Genomic DNA, 13061 nt, shown 5'->3' on the forward strand with positions numbered 1-13061 from the left:
TCCCCTGGTCTTCCATTCATGCTCAATGACTTTTTACTTAGCCTTGGCTGCAGGAAATTAATTGTCTTGGGTGTGCTGTGGTAAGGCAGATTCAGGACATGTCACTTGAGCTATGCTAGGAAGTTCTTTTTTCCTTTTCTGATGAGAGGTACCAGGTGGATGGTCTTTGTAACCAAGGGTAGAGCTGCTTGGTTTGCTCTGGTTGTTTGAAGCGCTGCGTGTTGTAGCAGAGAGGGAGAGCTGCCTGTTTATCTTCTTGTAGCTATTGTGGAAGGAAGAGAACCTTGCACCTTCTGTCAGAAAAAGATAATATTTTCAGTTAGGGAAGCCTTGCAGAGGGAAAGAGCAGAGACGTGGGTAGGGGGTCTCCAGCAGAAGAGACAGAGTCCCTCTCCCTTTCCATAAGGACAAAGTGATGAGGGGAAAAAGGATTTGCTTTAAATTTTGCTACTGACTGCTTTCCCAAGCACAGCTCAGGTTTTTGTCTCTGTTTAAGGAGGGGGCTCATTTTAGAACCTGATAAACTAAAACATATTTTGGTTTGGTTTCTTGGTGTATTCTGATATGCTCTGAAGCACTGTGACACAGTTGCATAATGCTATGCATTTAATTTGTCTACGGAATTGTTATTAGCAGCATCACACTAAAAGTTTTTTGGAGAGTGTCATCTGCAATCTGTAGCAATTCTAGCAAACTCATTTTCACGGCATTGAAGTGTTTGTTGTTTCTTTCTTGAGGTTTTCACTAGCAGCCCAAACATTTGCAAGCCTGTGTGTTTCTCTGATGTTGCAGCATTTCCAGAGACACTCTTTTAAATGCCAGTGGAAAGGGGAGGAATCTCAGTGGTCAAAATGAAGGAGCTGCTAGTTTATCTAGGAACAAGTTTCACTGCAGTCAGATACCAGGAGTTTTTATGTTATGTATTTGATACATCTCTTACTTCTCAGCTTCTCAGCTCTAAATGCTGCAGTTCAATACATTTCATCCATCAATCATTAGATAAATCTAGATGTGAAACTAGTCTGCTACCGAGGGCCTGGGCTATGAAAGGGGAAGCCATGGAAGCTGGAGGAGAATTTCTGCTTTCAAGGCTGCTAGAACTTAAATGAAAGAAAAGTCCTTTAAACCCTGACCTTGAGCTCTTGGATTTCCTTTGTTTGTGTTCTCTTCTAGGAGCCACATACTGGCTTTATTTATACTCAGTAAAATAAATCAATGTGTGATGCTGTCTCCTACACGCAGGCAGATGCTAATTTCTGGTAGAAATGTTTTTTTGTGTGTGTATTATTCTGCAATTAATACTTAATACAATTAAGAAGGCCTCTTAACAGTCTGTATTTATTTAATGCTTTTTAAAGTATTTTGGTGCTTTACAAACATACTTGCATGCTTTGATTCCATTCCCAAAGGACAGATGCCTTGGGAGGAAATACAGCCACATTTCGTAGAATCATTGAATGGCCAGGGCTGAAAAGGACCACAATGATCATTCTAGTTTCAACTCCCCTGCCACAAGCAGGGTGGCCAGCCAGTAGACCAGGCTGCTCAGAGACGCATCCAGCCTGGCCCAAACCACCTCAGTGTGAGAAGGAGAACAGCACTTCAGCTAATCTTAGGGGGAAAAAAAAAAAAAAAGGCTTGGAGATGTTGGTCTGATGTACCCTGTCTAGTGACCTGTCCTTTTAGAAATCATACGCATCTATTTTCCATGTCTTGTGAATATCAAATACTGAGCCAAAGCATTAGTTCAGTGTGGAGGCAGATAAGTTGCATCACATCTTGGCACTGGGCACTCACTGATGCAGGGCCCATCCTATGCTTGACTTGGATTAGCAGGGTGTAACCTATGAAATAGTGTGGCTCAGGGCTCCTATTGAGCAGGAAGAGACTAAAACTGTGGTAAAGAGATCTGCTGTTTCTGTTCATGGAGAACAGGTTTATCTTCATGCACCTACAGGTTGGGTCACTAATTAAAGCTGGCTTCTTCAGGAAGCTCTGCATCCCAGATGAAAAAATGGATGTTGTCAGTTCACTGAATCAATGGAGTTCAGCTGTGTTCTGCCCACAGCCTGGCTTCTTGCAGGGGCTGATCAGCATCATCCTAAAAAGCAGCCAAGCATTGCCTTTGTTAGATGCCAGGAGGATGTCCCACCCAAGTCATCATCCCTTCCGCCCACACCAAGTCTCCCAGTGCCATGGAACACATGGCCAAGTTGGCATGCTGGATAAGAGGTGGTGGTGTGTATGAAGGAGGTTTGTGTGGGACACGTGTGTCCCTTTGCTAAACTTTGCTTGCCAACTGTTTAGGCCCCAGTTGGGAAGGGGGACAGTTTTGGCACAGACCTGAGCAGCCTAACGTGGCCTGGGGAGTCCTACACTTCTCCCTTCTCTTTTACAGCTTTTGACCTGGAATTTGCCACAGTGCTGATCTGCTGCTTGTCTAGAGGGATGAACTGGGCGGATGGTACTGCAAAGGAGGGAGAAGCTGGTCTGAAGCCTTGGAGGAAAGGGCCTGCAGAGTAAAGGCAGATAGTGGCCAGGTGGTACAGAGGGAGAGCACAAAATTAATTTAGGAGATGCCTTGCTATCTCCAGCATTACACACTGTGCTGTTAGCATAGTGCACATCACTGCCCTAGTCTCCTGTGTGTCTGGCATGTTCAGTATGTACAGATGCACAAAGGAGCGTGATTCCTCTTCATGGGTGGGTTTGGGCTGTGACTCCTTCTGAGAGGCAGCTTCCACACTCCAGTAAGTTGGGGATACATGCATACTTTAGAGCTAAATATGACTTCTCTATCCTTGCCAAATTATACTAACAAATTGCTGAACTGCCTGCAGGTGAAGGTTGCATGGTCTGTCATCTCTGGAATTAGTAACACCTGTGGGAGTGAGACTATCCTGTGAGTTTCCTTCTCCTGTTGCAGCTCTGGGAAGACCAGCTTCCACATCCTCAAGGTAGGTTTTTTTTTTTTCCTGTTTGTATAAGTCTTAGTTTGTCGGGCTCCTCACCAACACAAGATGTTATGCTTTCTCTGCAATACCTGCACACCACCAGAGAGATGTCACACAACGCCTGGTTAGAGTAGTTTGTGCTGTTCAATGTATCTGCTGTGAACCTTTCAAGTTCTGCTGCCTTCATCACTCTGGGAGTTGGCATGCAGTGAACTGTTTCTGCCCAGTTATGCTGGCACAGGTAGGGACCCAGTAGTCATGAGCAGCAGACAGAATTATTTGCAAGCAAAGAGACACATAGCAAGAAGTACGTGCTTCTGTCTGAAATGAGCAAATAATTTTTTAATCTTTTCAAAATGCAGACTATTTACCTGATAGCTTGAAGTTAACATGCTGGTGGAGTGTGTGCAGGAAAGTTTACACAGGCTCAATGACAGAAATTGCTTCTTATTTCTCCATTTTTCTCTGTATGTAGAGATTCAATTTCCTATTTACATGCTTTCAAATAGAGGACAAAAATTAGCTGTTTTAAGACTAATATTATCATTTTTCTTATATGCTTTGGAAGCAGTACTCTAGTGTTGTCTGTCCAAAAGCAGTTCACAGTTAAGCCCTCTAAAGCAGAAAATTGCACCAAGAAATCCATAAACAATAAGAATAGCAAAGGTCAGGCTGTCTTACTGTGAAGAATTACATGGTGCAGGATGTCTAGTCACCTTTTGTTCCTTTTCCTGTTGATGCCTCAGTCTCAGCTCCCTGTGTGCTTTCTGTGAAATCAAAAGGGTTGTATTCAAAATACATTTCAGTATTGGAATTATATTTTGCTGCATTCTACAAAAACTTATGTAATCTGACAGGTTTTCAGGCTGCTCTCAAAATAAGAGCTCCTCCTTACTCCAGAAAGGTGCTAGAAGTTGGCTATGGAAATCCAGTCGGTGGTGATGTCAAGTGACTGAATCAGGGCTGGTATGAAACAAATGGTGCACCAAGCTTTCTGCCTTGCTGGATGTATGCAAATTGTACTGGGCTAACAAGTTTCAGTGCCTGTGAACTGGTACAAGTTCCATAGGCTGTTTAAGTTCTTCCCTTTGCTCTCTGCCTTTTGCTGATGCAAAACCCCTCCCAGAACGCACAGTTCAATCACAGACCAGCACTGTCATCTTTAATATGTTGCAACTCTTTATAAACAGCTTTATTGTTTCACACAACAAAAGTGATTAGAAAGAGCAGGTACAATATACAACTTGGTCGCTTTGGGATGTGTGGGTGATGCGTCCTGTGAATCCTGAGATGTTCCAGGGTTTGGGGTATGGGCACAGAGCACTGACTGCTGCAGCCGTGGAGCAAGAAGGCGAGTCCTGCATGTGTGCAGCTGAGGCAGTGGAATTGGCTTTACCTTCATCATCATCCAGACCAAAAACAGCAAAGGCAAGGAACTGGTTCTGAGTGACAGAGTATGTTTGCTTTGGGTCCATGTGACCCATGGTGTCCGTGTCAATCAGTAGTTATTCAGTAGTTGTGACAGTTGAGAATTGCTTTCATGAAGCTCAACGTAAAGAAACCAAACAAACACGCAGTATCATGTTGTGATGATATTACCTAGCAAATGAGTGATAACTTATTATTCTGTAGGTAACATAAACATTAGGATAACTGACAGAAGAAATAACTAAAGGTAGAACAGACAAAAAAATGCATCCTTGGATGCTTGATCTATATGGATGTCCAGTACCTGCAGGGGTGCCTCCAAACACTGCCTGCGTGTCTCTGGTGACTGTAGCATCAAACTAGCCTTTGGGTTCCTTGTACTGACCACAGAGAAAGGTAAGAGCACTGAGGAAGGGGTTTACACTGGAAATACAACTCAGCCTTACAGTGCACTAAGACACAGCTCTAGGAATTTTGTATAGTATGCAGCAGCAGTCGTTTAACACTTAAAAAATAACCTCTTCTTTGCAGACAGAAACAGCTACTGGCAATACACATGTCAGTAACCTTAGACGTGATCATCTCTGCTTTTCTGTTGTCTTTGCGTGGACTCTGAACAGGACAGTTTGGGGTGGTGGGAGGGAGTAGTTGGGCAGTGTAGTTGGTGAGGGAGTTTCTGCACAGAAATCAGAACAAGCTCAGAAGCCAGGGAGTAGAGGAATGAAGGCCTGCACATGTGCTAGAACAGAGGCTGACAGAGGTGTCTGAATTCAGCTGGAGCTGCTGCCTCAGACTGAGGTGGAATATTTCTATCAAGGTAACAGCTGGAATAAAATCAACAATGCCTATTTATCTGATCCCATATCTACCTACATATACACGCACAGGAAACTCCTCCTTACACACATCTATACACACAAACATACCCTCATGCTAGGAAGAGCAGAAGAATTGCAATTGGAAAATAATAGTAACCCAGCGGTGCTCGCAATTCCACAGCTCTTAGCATGCCCTCAACCTCCTCTGTTGTTTGGGGGTGGGGAGAGTGTTAATGGAATTGTGAGTGAGCAAATGGTGCTTCCAGGGCTAAGTCTGTAATTATTGATAATCATGTTGAAACTCCAGCAAATTCAGATAGTGGTACGTGCTGCGTTTCCAGAGAAGGACTGATGAAAGGCACATAGGTGTGTTTGATCCCCAAAATATAATTTGATTTGCCAGCAGATTTGTGTGCACGCGGCATATGAAAATACCTGTTTGGAACTATGATCGTTGGCAAGACCTGAGGCTGGAAATCAAAACCAGAGAACCATGAGCGAGCAGAGGACTTAAAGACAACTACAGAATTCACGAGTAATTGCTGCTTAACTGACAAGTACCTTCATTTATATAAACATGGAGGGTAATGAAGGAGAAGCTCTGCATGCAGCCGCAGTGAACATAACACCTCTGGCTATCATGCACACCAGGCAGACTAGCCAAAGAAGCATGACTTAAGTCTGATACAGGCTGCTCAGTTCAAACACTTGAACCACCTATCGTTTTAAACTTTAATGCAGACAAGAACAGTTGTGCTCGTCAACAGATGATAACTTAATATTCAGCTTATTCCTGAAGCTCATCATCTTCAGATCATGCTGCTGCTGCCAACTGCAGTATGCTGCAGCTGGTCTCCAGAAACGGGTCTGCTTAAAGCTTAGAGGAATCTAAGGTGTAGTTTGAATGCTGCAGAAGAAAAAAAAGTAAAAGACATGCTATTGCTGGAGTTAAGAATAAAGCGAAGGGCTCAGACATTCTCTTCTGCCTCATCCAAGAAAGTCTTGCACTTGCTCCTTGGAAAAGTAGAGATGATATGAAGCGTTTCAAGAATGCTTCAACAATGAACCTTTTTGTTAGGTTTTTAATGCAGAAATGCTGATCATGCAGACTTTGCTTTCAGAAGATGATAAAATGCCATAGCTTGTTTGTTTGAAAGGATTGCTTCTTTACTTCAAACAGATCCCAAGTACTTTAAGAGGAATACAAACAAGATTTCAAATGTTCTGAGAACCCAGAAGAGATGTCCTGGTGCTGCATTTCAGATAGAGAGGAATGCTTTGCTTTCACAGAGACCAACGTGTTTCACGTTCTAGTCAGTGCCATTGCTGTGCTTCCTGGGCACAGCTGAGGGGGGAAGGAAGGAGTCTTCTGCAACTCAAAAAAGAATAAAAGGGATGAAAGGAAACAGTGAACACCATCTTCTGTTCTCTTGTGTAAAGGGAGAGGCGATGGACAAGAATCAATCTCTGTACTGTTATTCTCATTACTTACAGTCGCTGCGCTGAGCTACGAATTATTAACTCAGCATCCTATTGCATGTTATAAGCTTTGCACAATCATAGCAGAAAGCAGTAGTCTGCTTATGGTTAAACGACTGCTGTGAATGCTTGCTACTATCTGAAGAACAAAAGCCTTTTGTTAGAGGGCACAGTCACTTTTAAAAACTATCTGTAATTTCAGTAATCTTCTCTCTTCAGATGCACATACTGAATCTGAAATTGTTTACTGTTAGTCTTATAAGGTTCTGCTCGCTTTTCTTTCCAAGAAAATAGCAGCATATTGCAAAACAGGAATGTCCTGTAGCAAAATATCCCCGTTTCATTGCTTTGCATATAATGTCTATTTCAGAATTGACACAGATGAATTATAAACAGCTATATTCACAAAGTCTGAACAAAACAGTTTTCTGTAGTATCAAGTTAAGAAAGTTGGTTCTGTTTGGCAAGTAATCATTTGCCTTTTTACCGCTGTGTGCTCTGAGCTGACTTGAAGGAGGTGGCAATCAGTACACACTTCTCAATGTGCAGCCTCTGCCTCCTGCTTTCATGCCTTCTTTACTCCTGACTCAACTTCACATTGCAGGATGAAGCACAGAGAGTTTATGGGAAACTGTATATGAACAATATAATACAACTATGATTTGGACTATGATGGTTTTTTTCCCTTCAAAGGTTTCAGAAATAGCCTAACATCCAGAACAAGTGTCTGCAGTCATGTCTGCATTCAGCTTCAGTTAGTGACAAAACAGCCTGTCGCTGCAGTAAAAGCACAAGGAGGTTACCACTTTTACAGCCCAGCCTTTGAGTCTCCTTAAAGTAAAGTGTGGGTGCTTCCAAAGGAACAAAGCTAGTGCCTTCTTTTCTGTGGCGTGTACTGAGAACCCAAGAAGAAACACACTCAAGCTGAACTACTTGACCAGCTGCACACACTGATGCCTCAATGAAAAGGGAAAATGAATAAAGGAGACAGAAAAACGTATCCTTGTGACTGCTGGCTTCAAGAACTGTTATTGAAGAGTGGCTCTTTGCAGCACCATTACAGTTTGTTTTCTTTGAAAAGCTGCTACCGGGGACATGTAAACCCACTGCTGCACTGTGAATATTTTTTGAGTTTAATCTTATTCACTATCTTTTTCAGTGTGATTCTTCAGAAAGTATACACAGAGGCACTCTTGTAAGGTTACGAGGTGCTCACACTAGAACTGTACCTTCATATAGCAGTTCTGCCAAAGCAGCTTTTGTGTTGAGCACTGCTTAATGCTTATGTTACTTTTGTTTCGTGAGGAGTATTATAGTCAGGTATTTGAGTGATGAAATAAACATCTGGTGTTCATTTTAAATAGTGTTGTCTAAAAACATTTCCATTTGTTTTCTACGTTTAGAAGTACCCAGGAGCATACAAAATTATTTCCAGCACAAATTGGCTACCGTCTCATTGTGACATTAAGGGATTACTTCATTTAGACCCTCTCTTTGCTGCTCTGCTGACAACTGATTGCAGTAACTACAATATGACAAGGAGATTATCAGTTCATTTGTCTGGGCACTTCTAACTGTGTGCATCATGCAGGCAACACTCACTGGTACAATTCTTAAGGCTCTGGTATAAAACCTCTATTTTTAATGACACTGTTAATACCAGTTTTCTTCCTTGGTGAGTTTTTGTACTGATATACTGTAAGTTAAAAAATATGTTCTTACAGCTCAGAGATTTTTAAACAGGTTGTAGCATAGTCACAGAAGGAACTGCTATGACTGCAACATGAACAGTGCAACACAATGAGTTGAATATAAACAGGCTGTTGCATTCAAGAGGCCAACGGATTGCAGATGTGCCAAAAGAAGAAGGTCGTGGAAGATTTGAACCTAATCATCACATTCCATGGAGTAGATAAAAGTACTTTTAGTATTTCTTTTGGACTGCTGTAATTGTACCAGGGCTCTTTTAGGGTGCTGCCTGTGCGCTACTGAAGGGCAGCTCAAGTTCTCTCATTTAACAGCTACATCACTTCTCACTCAACACATGAAACCAATTCAAAACAGACATCAGGTGCCATTAAGGACAGGCTCTGTTGTCACAACCAAAATTGTCACAAGGCAATTCTTACTTTTCTTGAAAGCCGCAGCTTGCACCCAGCTATAGGTCTGGCACTTAAAAACAGGGAAGAGCTGTTTTCCCAAGTAACCCAACTTACCTTTACTATAGCACAGCCATGTTGTTCAAGAATCACACAGTTTGCTAACTGAAAGTACCACAATCATTTTTGAGGAAATAACAGGTGTGCATGCTCCAGAAATGAGGCACAATTTCAATTCCAAGCAATGTTCAAAGTTGTTTTAAATAATCACCTTGCTGTTCTCTCCTCCTCTTCAATACATGTTTATTAGCTTTGTGCTTCTAGCTTCTAAACGATTAAGAATCTATAGCTCTTCCTCCAGTCATCCATGAGGCATACATCGACTGCAGGTGCAGAAGTCATTCAAATAGATGAAAGAACAATGAGGACATTTTAAAACTTCCACGGCAATGGCAGAGTGCACAGTCCACACCTGACCTGTGTAGCAGCACAAACAACCTGGTCTTCTGATCTAACTTCAAAATTAAACTGACCAATACTCAGGCTACAGGAGATTGGGCCAGATTTGCATACAAACAAAATCTCTAAGAAGTTGGAATGAAGCAAAAATACAATTCTCCCCTTTCAAAATGGCAGAAAATACCATTCGCCTTCCACCAACCATAAATGCAGCTCTAAGTTACTGGCTTAACGTTGAAATTTTCCCCACTAATATATTTCTTACATGAGCTTGCAGCAGATTCATAGTGCAAAATAGCCAGACCTGTTGGAATAGGCAGAAAGGAATTCAAACTTTAATCTGATTGGTTTAATTTTTTTAGCAGGAGGAAAAAGAATAAAGTTACAAGATTCTTTTAATATTTTCACAATGTTAAACTAAAACTGAGCTCTAGGCTACATGTGTAAGTAAATCTAGAACACAAAAGGGTTAAATAAGATCTTCTTTTAAGATACAAGAACTTAAGCTTTCTTTACGCTTAACAAACTTCACAGAACAGATACTGCAAAGGAACAACCCCGTCCCCAACTTCTTTGTTTAAAGTGAACATTGTCCATAATTCACATGAACTTTTAAGTAGCGTTCTTGCGAGAGCCACCTTGAAACCATCTGTGCACTTGCAATGAGTTTAAAGAGAACATTAAGGAGGAACAAAATAGCATCTTCAGTATTAATGCAGAGAAGTCTCGTGTGTCATTCAGAATGCCCATCAAATGCTATGAATAGGGTTTTGTAGGAAAAGAAAGTGCGTATCACAGCAGCAGCTGAAATCCAAGCTTTTAGAAATTCTTCATGGCAAATGTAAATCACATCCTCGGACGGTCCCTTTCAGCAGGACCGCTTCCTGAAAATGCAGCGCACTACTGAAGATTTTGCTGCTGGCTTCATATTCTTGAATAATAACTATAATAATAATAATAATAATAAAAAAATCACTTGCCGTTTGGATAGCTTGCATTTTAAACTGATGGGACACTTCTGATTTGCTTCATGGCTAACTTATGCTAATACAGTCAGATGCTGAACACGTGTGTGGAGATATGTTTAATTTTTATTTTTATATTAGTTATCTCCTTGTTAAATGCTTCTACCGGAGTAACGACACGAGTTGGCCTATGAGGAGTTAGTTACCTGTACCAAGTGGAATGGAGGATGACTCATCCAAGCGTTTTCCCACAACGCTGGGGTTTTCCAAGTGACCAAGTGACTTCACCCCTCTGATGTTTTCTACCTGCCCAGTATTTGAAAATGAGACAAAATCTTTCCCTCCCTCAGCTTTTCTTACACATGTACCTGATCGTTACCCTCCGCTTGGGATTAAGCTGGGTCACTCCAGTACAAATCCTTTTTACTCACGTAAGCCCTGTGTGCAGCCGGAGACGTGCTGAATATTCTTTTTGCTTTTTGTTCACAAACTGACGAGACCGGTGCCATTCAGTTCAGCTCAGTGTGACATACCGTAATACAGACCCATGGGTCTAAACAGAGCCCAAGCATTCTACTCCTTGTAATGCTTTTCATATTCACTTTCTATACCGTCTTTGCAATAGATTCGGGCAGAGATGTTTGTGAGAGCGTTCAGCTGCATAGAAACAGGGCCGGCGTAACCCATGTGATTATCTCATTGACGTTCTGATGTGAGGAATACAAACTCAATCTGATACAGGGTGTTTCACTGGTTGTTCCCCAATACTGTTACTGAATTCCGTTTGCTACAAAATGTCCTTTTTTTTCCCCAATATATAAGTCTAGCTACAGAAAGTCAGTCTGTAGAATCCAGCCATGGCTACTGTGCTGTGAATTAGCCTTATTTGATCAATTATCAGATACCTGCACTTAGCAAAAGGCAAACAAGAGCCAATCAGGTTTCTGCCGGTGGGAATGGCTGCACTGCTCAAGTGTCTGTGGAATCTTCACACGACCCTCAGAATCTCTGTGGATGCCACATAAAATGTATGCACCATTTACTGCTCTGGGATGGAATTGGCTTTAAAGTGTGATCGTAATTTAACTGAGGAGGAAAAACAAAACAAAACAAAAAAAAACAAACAAAAAACCCTGATAGGTTCCTTATAGTAAGATAGATATAAAAAATTTTTCATAAGAATCTCTGTCCCCCTTTCTTTTTGGCTTCCTGGGAAGAACCAGAAAGATGTTCCTACCCCAACAGAATCCCTGATGCTGGTGACACTGCCTAACTCAAAAGCCACACGCGATGAAGGCACGAGTGACCAGTCAGGTCTTCTGGGCTTAAGCAGCTGCAGTTGCTGCTCGTGGTAGTATTTCACCTCCTCAGGAATAACCAGGCATGAAGAAGTGAAAGGCTGCACATTAAACAGTTTGTCTGAAAGCCACGTGCATAGCAGACTTTTACACCAGCTTCTATAGAACTATTCGTGTTAACTCTGCAGCTGGAAAGTTCCCAGCGTAAGGCTTTTAGAGTGACTCCAGCAATAACAGAAGCCTTTGGATTTTTCTCGTTTTGATTAAATCCACTAGCCATGCTCAAAAATAATGTTTCTTCATGTTTTAATTTTTATACGGTGGCTAGCAGGCACCTTAGTAACCAGCCAGAAATCAATTTCACCCACCATCATCCCCTAAACTACAGTACCAGGACGGTTGGCTAAAGAAAGGAAACTGATTGGCTGTAGTCTGAAACTTGCCTAGTACAAGGTGTCTGGCTGACTTTGTCCTAAATAAGGCTAACATTAGTGAACTAAGAGAACAGCATTTGGTTGCAGTCTTGCACTCAGGAACATCCTTCGCCGATGCGTTGGCAAGATCTTCCTACTTTCCGATCCAGTTTCACCATTTTCATAATGGCTTCTTCACGTCCACGTCCCATGTGGTCAAATGTGCAGTCATGCTGTTCAGGAAGGCGATGTAGCATACAGAACACATAACCTACCATGGAAAGGGAGAGAGGGGGAAAAAAAAATACGGAAAGTTAAGGATTTGATTAAAGTAGCAGAATCTTACCTGAATCACAAGTGAAGTAGTGCCTACTAAGGAATTGATCAGCTGCCAAAAATCAGTGCTGGCTTCAAGCTTCTACTTACCTTCCTTACGTGGCATTAATAAGTATCTGATATTTATGGTATTTCTTGCACATTTATCAACACAGTGTCAAAGCTCAAGTCACACGAGTGGTTTTTTGCCATCCTCTCACCTTACAGGAGAACTCCCTCAAATAGTCTAAACCTGGCATGCCCAGATGATAACAAAGCTAATGGTTTTGCTTTTTTTTGAAGAAAAGCACACTCCTCACCTTCACTGAGCTCCTTTCTACTTTACGTGGAATGTCAGTTATGACACGCATGCCTACAGCAGCCCAGGTTTGGCTCCCTGCAGACATTCAAGTCAGGACTGTCAGTACTGACCGAGAGAGAGATCACTGCCTGAACGCATTCCTGTTTTCAGGAGCTTATTGTCATGGACTGTTCCAACACTAACAGCAAACGGGTATTTGATGCAGGACCACATCATCGTGTTCTGTAGATAAAAAATGTGGGTTATCATCTCTTTGTTTAAAGCTCATGTTTCTCAGCAATCCAGGAGGGCATCTCCAGCAGCCACCTCCTCCTCCTAGTCCACCAGGAAAATCAGCTTTTTGACTTACTTGGCCCTAACACTGTATAGCAGTGCAGACATTGCCTCAATTTTCCTATCTTTAAAATGAATGTGATATTGTGATAAGTAATACTGGAATGATACAGCAGTAAAAAGAGTTACACAGCCATAGGGTTCACATAGTCCACCATATATGAAATGAGGGATGCTA

The 13061-nt window shown here is 41.9% G+C and overlaps 2 protein-coding genes across 11 annotated transcripts in view; one reads left to right on the forward strand and one right to left on the reverse strand.

Annotated features, from left to right (window-relative positions):
* BTBD9 (BTB domain containing 9) overlaps positions 1-13061 on the forward strand; it is a 201731-nt gene that overhangs the window by 147480 nt on the left and 41190 nt on the right. For 7 of the 10 annotated variants that reach the window (XR_016464103.1, XR_016464097.1, XR_016464099.1 and 4 more), the window contains exon 12: positions 2841-2957. The gene's annotated coding sequence lies outside the window, so the exon portion shown is untranslated. Of the gene's footprint in view, positions 1-2840; positions 2958-5603; positions 5872-7372; positions 8416-13061 lie in introns of those variants that run through there. The other 3 variants (XR_016464106.1, XR_016464104.1, XR_016464101.1) reach the window with 3 other exon arrangements.
* Positions 11790-13061, reverse strand: part of ZFAND3 (zinc finger AN1-type containing 3) — a 131187-nt gene continuing 129915 nt past the window's right edge. Inside the window, exon 7 of the mRNA XM_031594070.2 lies at positions 11790-12184. Within this exon, the coding sequence (XP_031449930.1) occupies positions 12030-12184 (155 nt within the window). The 3' untranslated portion in view covers positions 11790-12029. The remainder of the gene's footprint in view (positions 12185-13061) is intronic.

This window comes from Phasianus colchicus, chromosome 2 (genome assembly GCF_987193195.1).
Source record: "Phasianus colchicus chromosome 2, bPhaCol1.hap1.1, whole genome shotgun sequence".
NCBI classification, from domain to species: Eukaryota; Metazoa; Chordata; class Aves; order Galliformes; family Phasianidae; genus Phasianus; species Phasianus colchicus.